The 12,725-nt window shown below is 40.8% G+C and overlaps 1 protein-coding gene across 1 annotated transcript in view; it reads right to left on the bottom strand.

Annotated features, from left to right (window-relative positions):
* Positions 1-1,380: 1,380 nt before the first annotated feature.
* Positions 1,381-12,725, bottom strand: part of sbno2b (strawberry notch homolog 2b) — a 53,209-nt gene continuing 41,864 nt past the window's right edge. The window contains exons 10-32 of the mRNA XM_029499401.1: positions 12,539-12,629; positions 12,262-12,405; positions 11,999-12,116; positions 11,799-11,904; positions 11,492-11,645; positions 11,168-11,344; positions 10,542-10,639; positions 9,986-10,068; positions 9,617-9,799; positions 9,281-9,402; positions 9,032-9,163; positions 8,778-8,913; positions 7,717-7,829; positions 6,176-6,247; positions 5,952-6,060; positions 5,769-5,840; positions 5,480-5,623; positions 5,124-5,218; positions 4,317-4,409; positions 4,060-4,191; positions 3,497-3,573; positions 3,041-3,231; positions 1,381-2,702 (exon numbers count right to left, since the gene is read on the bottom strand). Of these exons, the coding sequence (XP_029355261.1) occupies positions 1,381-2,702; positions 3,041-3,231; positions 3,497-3,573; positions 4,060-4,191; positions 4,317-4,409; positions 5,124-5,218; positions 5,480-5,623; positions 5,769-5,840; positions 5,952-6,060; positions 6,176-6,247; positions 7,717-7,829; positions 8,778-8,913; positions 9,032-9,163; positions 9,281-9,402; positions 9,617-9,799; positions 9,986-10,068; positions 10,542-10,639; positions 11,168-11,344; positions 11,492-11,645; positions 11,799-11,904; positions 11,999-12,116; positions 12,262-12,405; positions 12,539-12,629 (3,964 nt within the window). The remainder of the gene's footprint in view (positions 2,703-3,040; positions 3,232-3,496; positions 3,574-4,059; positions 4,192-4,316; positions 4,410-5,123; positions 5,219-5,479; positions 5,624-5,768; positions 5,841-5,951; positions 6,061-6,175; positions 6,248-7,716; positions 7,830-8,777; positions 8,914-9,031; positions 9,164-9,280; positions 9,403-9,616; positions 9,800-9,985; positions 10,069-10,541; positions 10,640-11,167; positions 11,345-11,491; positions 11,646-11,798; positions 11,905-11,998; positions 12,117-12,261; positions 12,406-12,538; positions 12,630-12,725) is intronic.

Below are 12,725 nucleotides of genomic sequence, written 5' to 3'. Positions count from 1 at the left end.
CTATTACACAAACTGAACCTTACTGGTCTACGTGCTTCAGATTTCTTTATGTCCTTAATGCCTGAAATGGAAAGGCATTTAATCTGTTATATTTTGAACTCAGTGTTCAAGAAGACATTGCTCGTTGCTACTATTGTGAAGCTTTTGTTAAAACAACAAGGTTTGCTTTACATAACCTCAAGAGAATAAAATCTTCAAGACTGAAACACAGTTTTCATTGTCTATGTTGGTCAAAATGACACACAAAACAACCTAATAACCCTCTTGAGACTTTCCTGAGAAATTCAAAATCAAATCAAACCAGGAGTTATATCGCTAAATGTTATGGTTCTAGAAAAAAAGAAAAAGATATAACATTTTGGACACAATTTTTATCCACGCTGTTTAACACTCTGTGCCAAACGAACTTCCTAGCACATTGTCACAGCTCCAAAGACAAACAAAGCACATACAGGCCTAATGGAGGCTCCGCCCTGAAACCCACCACCAGCATGTTGTAACACAAAGTATGACTGACTGAGGGGGCTAAACATCGAAAAGAAATACACATTATTAAATTTAAATAAAAACAAATGTTTAAAAGTACAAATCTATACATTAGGCTACATGGATTTTTAGACTGCATTTATAGATTTCTCCAAAGGCACTGTTTGCAACAACAGACTAAACTTCCTCTCTCCCTTTTTCCTCACACTAGTGTTCATACAAGCAGGGAGAGAAACAGGAGGGAGCATGTAGAAGAAAAGAACAAAACAAAACAAAACAAGAAAAGAAAACTGAGGAATTTAATGGACAATCAGCTAAAAGATTTAGTTTTTTTCTTTCACTTATTCCAGTTTAGCTATCTTTTGTATCATTCAAACCAAGCCTTGCATACAGCCTTTTAGCCAAGACAAATGGCCATGAAGCAAAGTAACAGTAAAGCAAACCCTAAAAATGTGGTGTGAACTGGTGAAAGGCTTTTAGAGCTTCCAGCAACTTTACCGATCATACCTCGTAAAAATCAGCAGCGGGAGGTTTTACTTAAGATTTCCACACCTCGATGAATGAGCTTTGTTTGGACAGCTCATATGTTCAATAAAATACAGTTATCAAATGTTTGTTTTCACAACAGCTGCCTTACACTGTGGAGCACACACTTTGGTGTAATCTGGCATTGATTGAGGCCGGCATCACCTCAACAGCCTTAAGCAGGGGAACGCTACAGATGGGTAGAGAGAACGGTGAGCAGAGCGCAGGACAGGCAGTGACGTGACTATAGGCCCTGAGGGGAGAGGGAGTAGGTCCGAGGGGTGGGATCATAGATGGCAGCGAATGAGACACATTCTGCTTTGAAGGACAAATCAAAAGTCCCGACAAGATGTTATTGTTTTTAAGATCTTATTCCTGTTGCCGGTACTGAATGACAGACTTGCGGTCAGGTCCAGCCTGCAGCATGCTGTTTAGAGCCTCACGAATGTCAAAAACGCCTGAATTATAGTGGCCGTTGGGTAGGGGCTGACTGTCTGACTCAGGGAGGGAGACAAAGTTGGGGGTGAAACAGGGGGAAGAGCTGGAAAACAGAGAAGAGGATGGTAGGCTGGAGAACAGAGAAGAGGAGGAGGATGATGGGATGAGGGTGGGTGAGGGCATGAGGCCGGAAGAGACATGAGAAACCAGGTTGTTTGACGTGGTGGAGGATGTGGAGGAAGAACAGGAGGAGATAGAGGATGAAGGGCTGGCTTTCTGGGTGGGCATCGGAGGAGGCAGGGGCATGCCAAAGCAATCTAGCCCTAACCCTAAATCTGTGTGGTGGCTGTTGGCCAGCAGGCTGTGATTCTGCTGCTGCTGCTGCTGTTGCTGCTGCTGTTGCTGTTGCTGTTGCTGTTGTGTGGCCTGTAGATGTTGCTGTTGCTGTTGTTGCTGCTGCTGCTGGTGCTGCTGTTGTTGTGATAGCAAAAGAGGCTGTTGTATCTGTGCAGCGTGCTGGGCATTCGTTGTATTCTGGGAATCTGGGAGTCTGATCAGAGATTCCAGATTGAAGTCATCTCCAAATGCTGCTGCATGTCCTGCCAGACAATCCAGGTTCAGAGCGCCCTCTGTGCTGTCTGGGGAGGGGGATGGTGAGCTAACAGTCAGGTCCAAGATCTCATTCAGGGGATTCTTGGAAGACAAGTTGGGGGACACTGTGGCCTGATGAAGTGAAAGAGATGGGTTCTGGTGTGTAAAAGGGGGCATGTAGGTCGGAGGGTAAAACTGAGAGAAATTGGAGCTGAGGCTGCGTAGAGGGCCCTGGTGCGTGGTGGAGGAGGTGGTGGTGTTGTTGTTGGGCCAGTTGGGGGTCCGTTGCTGAGTTTGGTTGGGATTTCTTTGTAATGACAGAAGCGTTAAGTTCGGGGCAGGCAGCTGTAAAGACGACTGAGTTTGACTTTGCATTCTCTGCAGTTGAGAGAGGGTCCCACTTTGTGTCCTTGATAGAGCATTTTGGTTCTGTTTCAGTTTGAGGATCTGGCTCTGGGCGAGAGACTGGGCAATTGTCTGGTTAGTTAATGGTTTCTGGCTGAATAGATTTTCCAGGAGGTGTTTGTTATCCTGCTCCATTTTACGCATTCGCTCCTCAGCCAGTCTCTGCTCCTTCTCCTTTCGCTTCCTCTTCACCTCCTCATCCATTAGCAACAGCTCTTCACGGACACGGGCCACACAGTTCTCTGGGATCTTGATACCTATAAAGAAAGAAAAGTAAATATTCAAAATTTGCCAAATGCATTATTACATTTTCCACTTTTATTTTATTTTGCATTAATGTGACACTCAACGGAGTTCATAAGAGGCAAATAAGGAAAATGAGCATCAGTTTCATTTCCTCAATTTGTCATAAAAATATTTTAGCTCTTTGACAGCATTCTATTTTACCATCAAAACAATTCATGCACATCTTTAAATTTACATTTTTCTGAGCTTGATTTATCTTGTAAACAGCTTTACAGATCCTTCCTGGTGATGTGAAATCTAAAATCTTGATGTACACTGTTTTTCGTGAACTGGAGGAGCCTTTACTTACCGACTTGCTTGTTAAGCTGCTTAGTTCTAAGGCGCACGATCTGCAGGATGCTGGAGCTGGTGATGTCAGACACCACATCAGATACACGCTTCCACACACGCAATAGAGCACCACACAACATGTGGTACTGACGGAGGCGCATGCCCTGCAGACACTCATGACCTTCCTCAATTTTCTTGCACTTCCCATTCCTAGGAAGAGAGAAAAAAAGGAGGTCAAGGGACCAACAATTGCATCGTTGGTCTTGTTTTTTAAAAACAATCCTAAGTAATCCAGCAATGAGCACTAATGTGAGACTTGCAGGTTATTTCTCCAAGACTAGTTCTCAGGTGGTCTTCAAATCCTGCAGAAAGGCATCTGACCTTAAATTCACCCTGACTTGAGTCCTACTGAGTACCAGCCTGTTTGCATGTAGTGCACAATTAATCCCAAAGGACATTGCGAATTCCTGCTTACCAGTTGGCATGGCTACACTTCTTGAAGGAAAAGGTGAACTGATTCTCCCAGCTGTCTCTAGCTTCCTCTGGTGTCACCTGGAAACAAATATGGAAATTATCTCAGGGCGTCATTACTAAGTTTTAAAAAACTTTGGCTATACAGAAGTCTATTTTCCTTCTGACAAAGTTAGAACCTAATTGTATCTCATTTATAACCCACTGATTTTCTCAAAGGAGACGCTGGCTCTTGTGTTCCATGAGTTTTATGATGAATGCTCATTAATCATCACACAAACAGGTACATTTTAATCAGCTGTGTGAATATTAAAAAAAAAACAAAAAACAAAAAACCTTCATTATCCTCAATAAATTCATAACCTGTAATAACAGTCCTTCATGACCACAAGGGGGAAGCAGACTCCATATTTTATATAATCCAAAAGGTGACATGACACCCTTCTCTTGAAAATGTGCAACCTGGTCTTTTCTCAAAGTTGGTGTTTGCTTTTCCTTAAATACATGGGTACATGATATAAAGCCACTGTTATTTACTGAATCATCCACAGACAACTGGGCCATTACCTTCCGGTAACGTTGGTGTAGGTTTTCCAGGCTTTCGGGGTGGGTCTGCTTGCCAATATTCGGCTTGAAGATATTGAAGTTCTTGCCTCTTCCTTGCTCGGCCAGCAGCACACATGGATGGTTACCCCTTAACTGTGGAAAGGCCAATCAGACAGTGAATTCCTCAGCAAACATCCATTGTGTCATTACATTGCTATTTTGTGGGTTGTCACTGAAATATTAGGTTTTGTTTTCTTGCTATGTCAAAATGGACTCACTTTCTGGGACAGATAAAATCCCTCATCTGAACCGCTGAGCTTCAGGGAATGGTTGTAGGCTTCATCCCAGGTCATACCTCTGTCCACACTGATCTAGACAGGCCAAAAAGAAAGGAAGAAAGAAACATTCAGACTTGGCACACTGTTTCCTTGAAAAGAACACATAATTAAAAACTTACAGTTACACAGAGATATATGTGAATAACATACATCATCCCAGTCAGGCATATACGCAACACTCTCTCTCATACTTGCTAAACTGGTCCTGGCTGTGCAGCATTGTGCTCTGCTGCCAACTTTGAAATGTCAAACCTAGGTTAGCCTGCAGCCAATAGCAAAAAGAAAAAAAAAAATAAAGAAAGAAATACTAGTAATTATTCTGTTTCCATCTTCAACTAGTGTCAACATCAGCTCCTTAGCCCCAGGCTAAACCTGTATAATCGCAGTCTTACTGCTCACGAAGTGACAGCCATCAAAACAAAGCACCTTTACTTGGTGAGGTTGCTACCAACTGCAAGAGTGCAGTTTATTTAGAACAATGCCATTGTTGTGCCAGGTCTCTGTACACAAATATTGGGTGCAGAGGAAGTGTTGTCATGAAAATGTAACAGACTTATTGTCACCAGTATGTGTTTTGTAATCAGTGATGCCAGTGATGGCCAGCGCCTTATTAACTGTTTAATGTTTAGTCTACAGCCTAAAAGTTGTACCAGAAAACATGATGATGGTTTGGCCATCATGTATATTTATAGACTCACCTCTCACTTCTCACTCACTAAACCTGACAAGAGGTTATGCGGTCCATACCTTATAGAGAACAACCTGTCCATCCTGAGGGTTCCCAGCTGTCAGGAAGGATTCCTGTTTCTCCTCGTAGATCTCATCATTACCTGGGGCCAGGTCTGTCACAGACACAATTATTGCACACAGAAGATTTTAAAAGTAAATCCCTTAAGGCAAATTTACAATCTTCTTTGAAGTAGTGCATTTATTACAAATATAATTGATCTATAACTATAAATAATCTGTACATTAAAAGGTTGTCAATACATTTTAAATCAATAGTAGATTCCATTTCTGTGTCTACTTTTTGTAACTGTGGCTAAAATAGCATTTATAATTAAGATTACATATTGTTTCTTTAATAAATACAATCTTTGTACCTAGAATTCCCATGTCGTATTTCCCCTCCTTTTTGTCCTTCTCAATTAGGTAGTCAAAGTTATCTGTGAAGTATTGGAAGAGATAGTTCTGCTTGTGGACCTCCAGCCCCAGGATACGATTTAGGAACTTGGTTATGCTGCAGTCTGAGATAAAGACAGAACACAGAACAATTAATGGAAAATAATATTGTGTTTGACAGACGATCACAAAACACAGCAGCATCATATTCAGCAGTGGGTTGTCTGAGTGGCATTTGCATTTGCCCTGCTTGCCTCTAGGTACCCCTACCTTTCTCAGTGTTGATCCCAAAGCGAGACTCCTTACAAAAGATGCCAACATCCATCATTCCAAGTTTCATATCTGAAAGAAAGAAAAATACATTTCTTTCACTTATTGTATCATAGTAACCTCTTTGCTGGTGAAGCTCTCTCTGTTTAGAGATGCGTCCAGTGAACTAAAAACAAAACATACCTCTGAAAAAGTTAGCATCACCCCCAGGGTATCCCTTGGGGGGGGGCACCTTGTTTTCTATGTGGCCAAGTATTGCTTTGGTGATTTTATCCAGAGCCTTGGTACCATACTGCAAGAACAGGAACACAAAAATACTCAGAACAAATTCTCTCAGATGAGTTAAAGTGAAAATGTGGCACAATTTTACCACAAAATGTCAGAATATTATACTTAAATCTGTTTACCTTGTTCTCAAAATTGTACTTGCTCAGGTCTCTGGATTCAGTGGCTCTTCTGTCTCCATGTGTTAATGCACCCTGCACAGAGGAACACGATCATTATTATTATTATTTTTCATCAGCAGTGATGGCAGTGATAATTTTCATGACATCATAGCGTCATCACAGTTAGATGGATACAGTAACGTGGGATAAATCTGTATTTGCCTGTTAACTGGATGTGTCAGAGTGCTTATACAACTTGACGTCAATGCTTAGATTAGGCATGAGTGAGTACAGTACCCACAACTAACAACACAGGGATTCCTACATGGTTACTCTACATTGTGAGATCATGAAACATTACGATTACTGTAGACTTTGAACCATTAATTCTGCTCTTGTCATTTTTACTCAACACAGTTATACAGTTACGTTTACTCTCTTTAAAAACAAACAAACAAACAAACAAACAAAAACAACACACAAAAAATTACCAGCAAATCTTTGTGCAACATCTCACCTAAAACTGTGTGATGACACTATTTTGACTAAAATGACCTGGGACTGTACCTGTTAATATAGTGTCTGAATCAAAAAGCAGGAAAAATAAATACATTTAGACAATTTAGACATAAATCATAACCATAGCTATAATAAATGAGAACATTTAACCTGTTTTTGGTCATTTTCTGTGAGGGATGTAAAGGAAAGTTTGTTGGAAGCCAAGTCAACAGCAGAGCAGCCTTGTAGCCAGCTGCTGCCCTGCCCACGCAGAAAAATGCCTTGAGATACCAAAACAAAGGGAAGCCTTCGCCAAATATAACTTTACTCCTGATTTGGAGACTGCATATTACAAGGTACTCAGCTGTTTAGTTGGAGTTGCTGTGTGTTATATCTGTTTCGCCCAGATGAGATGTGACCTATTCTTGATGCAGATTTACCGAACACGGCTGGCAAACGAATGAAGGACTTCCTGGAACTGCCAATCCCTTGCACCCTCCTTAAGCTTTTCCAAAAGAACTGTCATGCTGTGTCACTATGGAAATAAATGATGGCTGGGCAGAGATGCATTGATAACTGTGGAAAATAACCACAGACTTATATTTCCAGACAAGCTCTTTGCTTTTTTCCTGCTTATTCAGTTTTCCGTCATTGAGCTGGAGACGGGAAAGACCCAGAATCTCATGAGGTTTGTGGAGAGAAGTTTTTGTAACTATAGACGAACCAACAATAAAAGAGACTCTTTACAAAGTCTCCGAAATAGGGAATACCCCATGAAACAGGAAGGACAAGGGGTGAGAGTGGGGTTAGGATGCAAATGCCAGAGTTGTATGGCAACCCAGAGCACAACAATAAATGAAGAGAAAACATGGATCCTCTGTTTACAGTGGAACATTTCATCATGTTGTGATGAACTGTTCCACTGTCAACACCTTCTTGTCATGAGACAAGGTGAGGTGAATTATTTTTCCACGACTAAAATTTCACTCAGTTAAAAATAAAAATAAATCTGGGAGGAAATAAGAATTAAATCAAAAGAAGAAATTGCAACACAGCATACACACCAGGCTCTCTAGTCTCTTCGCCACAATAGAAGCAAAACGTCTCTCTCCGGCCAATTCTGAGATGAGGAAGATGTACTCTGGGGCTGTCACCTGATTGGACCGATGGGTGCGACCTGAGAAGACAAGGCAAGCATGACCATAACACAAAACCTGTACAACCTGCTTTGTTGATTCCTTAAAGCTGAAGTTCCTAATTTAAAATTAACTGATTTTGAAAGCAATGATGATACCCACAGACATGTTTATGATGATGTCTCACAAAAAAATCTGACCAAGTAAATGAAATTGTTTTATAAAAAAAGGGAACACTTTACTGATGGCAACAACCAGATAGACAAAAACATTGACAACAGTAAATATCAAATTTTATTTGCTGCATCCATTAAAAGCCAGGATCAGCAATTTGAAGAGTAAGAAGGGGGGATTCCTGATGATTGGCAATATCAAAAACCATGGAGAGCTAATGTTTGGAAAAGAGCATTATTTTCCAATGAGAGCAGAGGATCCTCCGACATAACCAGAAATGTTTTATTTCATATTTTTACACTGCATAAGTGAGCATTAAATCAGTAAGCAGGCAATAACTTTCATACAGAACAGCCTTACTTGAGAAGCTTGATAATTACTGTGAGCAATTAAATCATTCACTTTTTCAGTGGCTTGTATGTGGATAAATCATTGTGTATAAAATGGAGTCACAGATGGAGCAACAGAGAATGTATTTTTCTATATCTATGCTGCTTGCACTAAATAATGACATTATGTTTTCCATGTGAGAGGTCAAATATTTGGAGCATACTTTGAGACTAACTGACAAACTGCAGCAGCATATTGCTAACAGAGTTTCAGTGAGACAAGAGAACATTTTTTCCAGTTTAAGTGAGAAATACAACTAGACAGGGCTCTCTTTAACTTTTGACATTTAAGTTGCAGGCATATAGGTGTAAAGCAGCAAACACTGGAAAACTGATGAAGCCCTGACAAAAGGAGGAGCTGAGCCTTTTTTTTTTTTGCAGTTAAGTGGGTTCACTTGCACTCTCCGATTCAATTGTTTGACTCACCAAATTGCTGAATAGCCCTGTCTGCACTCCATGGCAGCTCCAGAGTCATGTGGACCCTGCGCCTCTGGTTTTTCACTCGCTTATCTGCCTGCAGGGAAATCCCAGAGCTGGCTGCCTCTGAGATGATGGCCACCAACTGGAAGAAAGGATTTTTTGGCAATCTCAATAAGGATTGTTTGAAAATCAGTACATTTCTATAAGAGATTGGTGCCAATTCAGGACATTATTTTACATATCCATCTGTGATATCTGACCTTCTCTCCACTCATGAAGCGGTCTTTTTCCTTGATGTTGATATGGTCAATGGTAAGACCCTGCTCAGCCCGTGATTCATATCGGACACTGCCATCAGGACGTCGAACTACACGACCTTTACGACCAGTCATCTGCAGACCAAAAAATAACATTTCACTTGACCAGAACAAAAAAAAATATGCATTTGCTGGCAACAGTTGAAAAACATGTGAGTTCAATTACTTCAGTTAAGTGTTTTTGGTTCATACCTCGGAGACTTTATCTGGTCCACCAAACTTATCAATGAGTTCATCCAAGGTATTAAGAGGTAGTTCTTTTCCCAGCACAGATATTTTGTTGAGAAGGTCCTGCTTCATCTCTTCGATCCTTGCTGTGAACACAAAACAAAAAGTACATTAACTTAGTAACCAAAACAAGCGAGAGTCTCAAAAATAAAAGGGAAAGGAGGCTACAGTGTCTTTGTTTCACAAAAATACATTACATTGAGAAACTTCTAAAAGGGCTGCAGCACCTTCTCTATATCCTGTTACTTTATCTCCCGTGACAACATAAACGGAAACAAAAACACAGGGACACCTCCCTACCTGTCTGGCAGCTAGTGTGGTTTACAAAGATGACATCATCATTGTCCAGCAAGGAGTCAGGTGAGGAGTTGGAGTCTGTGTCCATGCCATCGGAGTCACTACTGCTGTCATCGGTGATGTTTATCACCCCGCCGCTGTCCACTGTGTGCTTTGGTACCTTGGGCTGACGGCCTCTAGGCTTCCCTAATTTGAATTCACATCATGATTAGTTACAATGTGCAAACAACCAGAGATACACAAATACACAGTATATATAAAAATATCTGCTAAACTTTCGATTGACCATCAAGGAAAAAATTTATAAAACAGGCATGCTTTTCATGGGCTTATATGCTAACATGTTATGACAAATACTTCCTCATCGCTTACGTTTTCTCTTATTTCCTGGTGCCTTTTCTCGACTCTGTTTTTCCGAAGGGAAATGTTTTGTTACAAGGGACTGAAATACTCCCCTAAAGCAAAAAGAAAGAGGAGAAAGAAACTTTTATTTTGACAGAAAAGTGATCAGGAGAACACAAGGGAGCTCAGACAATTGGACTCCCCACATTCCTGATGTGACCTCATTGTCAGTGTCAGGTGTTGAGAGGCAGATGAAGACGTGTGTGATCTAATATACCCAGACGTTAAGACATGTCATGTTCAGACATGAGCAGTTTTGGATTCGCGTCAAAGTATTTGTGCTCAGCCCCTCTTTCCCTCTCTCATTATTTTTGGATAAATCATTTGTTAATTAAATATCTGCTAATAATTAAGCAGATTGCTTGGTTTATTCAAAAATTAATGATGAGAACTTAAACATAACCTTAATCAATTTAGTATACCTGGATATGATAAAGTCTGGTTCAGCAGATGAAAAAAGTATTTTACTATTATAAATGTTATTATAATTATTATTGATCAGACACTAGTTTTTCATCTCACTTACTCTGCTGCAGAAACAAATCTATCGAGATGCCCATCATTCTCATCCAGGACTTCTCTGGTACGAGACTCCCCTGTAGACTGAAGGCCAATAACAATGCACTGCAATTGGGGAAAAAAATAAATAAATAAAAAAATCACACATTTCAACAACCGAAATAGTTTAACATGGCACCTGGAACACTACTATGCACTATTCTGTACTATAATACTATGCAATTTAGAATGACCAATCAAACTAAACACATGTATTTGGACGGTTGGAAGAAACCCACGCAAGCATGAGGAGAACATGTAAACTCTGCACAGAAAAGGCCCCAGGCCCAGAAACCAAACCTGTGAGCTTCTTGTTGTAGGGCAACAGCGCTAATCACTATGCCACTGTGATGCCCACAGCAAATTTTTATGAATTTTTTTAATTAAACCGTTTTACAGGAAATGAAAAACAAAATAAATCAACAAATAAATAAATAATTAGACCTGATTAAAGATTGTAGCCTCAACAAATATCTTCCCAATATTTGCAGGTCCTAATAACACAAAAGCATTTATGCAGAAGCAGATGATTTTTTGTCTTTGAGAATATGTGCAGACTATATGAGTCAGGGTTGAAGAGTGTGCTGTGCTGACCTTTCCAGCCTCCAACTCTTTTTGGGCCAGCTCCACCAGGCAGCGAACCTTGGCAGCGATACAGAGGTATTTGAAGAAGCGCTGGTGAGACGACCAGAACTGCCCCCACAGAGACTTCCTGCTGACCAGTCCCAGTTCATCCGCTGCACGCATGAACACTTGCAATGCCTCTGCCCACTGGACGCAGATTCCATGTTTACAATCAGTCAATCAGTTTGCGTATATATATAGCGTATATATATACGTATAGCGTTTCTTTGACTATACATATTAAAGAAACAATACTACCCACCAATTCCCGTGTAAAAGAGAAATAACACAAACCAGTTTTGCAGCCTTGTTATAGACCAGTTTGAAGTCACTGTCCAGTCCGATCTCTTCAATGCGGAAAGATACCCCTGAGAAGCTCAGTTGCCTGGCAATGTACATCCCGCTCACTTTCATGTCCATAGCAACAATCTCCATGGCACCGACACCTCTGTCATATAAATTATTCAACATGATTTAATCACAGGTCAACCGGCTGTAACAGTGAACTGACTGTAAAGAAATTTCCAGGAAGGACAGTGATATGAAGATATATATCCACATGACTGAAAACATAATTCTTTGGAGTGAATTTCCCACAAACCTCTTCTCGATGGCGTGCAGAAAGTCATCAAAAATTCTGAAGGGTGTGCCTTCACCCCAGATTCCCAGGCGGCTCATATAGATCATGTTCTTTGGCTCAGAGGCACCTGAGGCACCAATAGCAAACACATTCATTTTAAAAAATTTTCAGATGTGCTGTATTATGTGTGTGAATGTGTCCTTATGTATGTATCAGCCTACCTGTGGCACTGGCATACACCACTCTGGCCCGTGGCAGCTTGTTTTGCAGGTCAAGCACTGCCTTGCCCATCTTCGTTGATGTGGCATTCTTGGCTTTGTGGCATTCATCAAAAATAATCTATGAGGTGAAAGGTCAAGGGCAAATGTAGACATACAGTGCCTATGTGTGTGAATGGGCTGGGATGAAGGTGGGGCAGCACATTTCATGCCAGCTGTGTAATAGACAGATGGAACCTGTAAACATTATTAATAAACAAGGATACAACTCCATCAAAGTCTGGCTTGCACCAGTCCAGGATCTGTTTAATTCTCGTCCGACGCTGCCCTCCTGCCTGGCTCTCTCCGATCAGCGCAGAGTAGGTTGCAAACAGGACTCCTTCTGAGGTAGCTGTGTCACCATACTTTATCTACAAGAATAAACCAACCGATTTTAAAATGGTGATGGTGGCTTGTTTTGTTTCATTTTCTCTTTGAATGCGCATATAAGTTGTTAAGAAGAAAATGTATGCTCTCAGGGTTTCACATTCCACCTGGACCCACCTTGTTTAAGGCATGCACAGGAATATTCTGTGCATTTATGTCTTTGAGATCTCTCTCTGCATCAAATTTCAGGTCATTGGATATGCTGAACCTGAGGGCAGGAACAGAAAACTCAATTATTGAGCTGGTTACTGTACAGATTAGCTTCTACTACTCCAATATAACCAGGCACATAAGTGAATACAAA

Source organism: Echeneis naucrates, chromosome 4 (genome assembly GCF_900963305.1).
Source record: "Echeneis naucrates chromosome 4, fEcheNa1.1, whole genome shotgun sequence".
Classification (NCBI taxonomy): Eukaryota; Metazoa; Chordata; class Actinopteri; order Carangiformes; family Echeneidae; genus Echeneis; species Echeneis naucrates.
The sequence above is the reverse complement of the archived record's forward strand: the minus strand, read 5'-3'. Positions and strand labels throughout refer to the sequence as shown.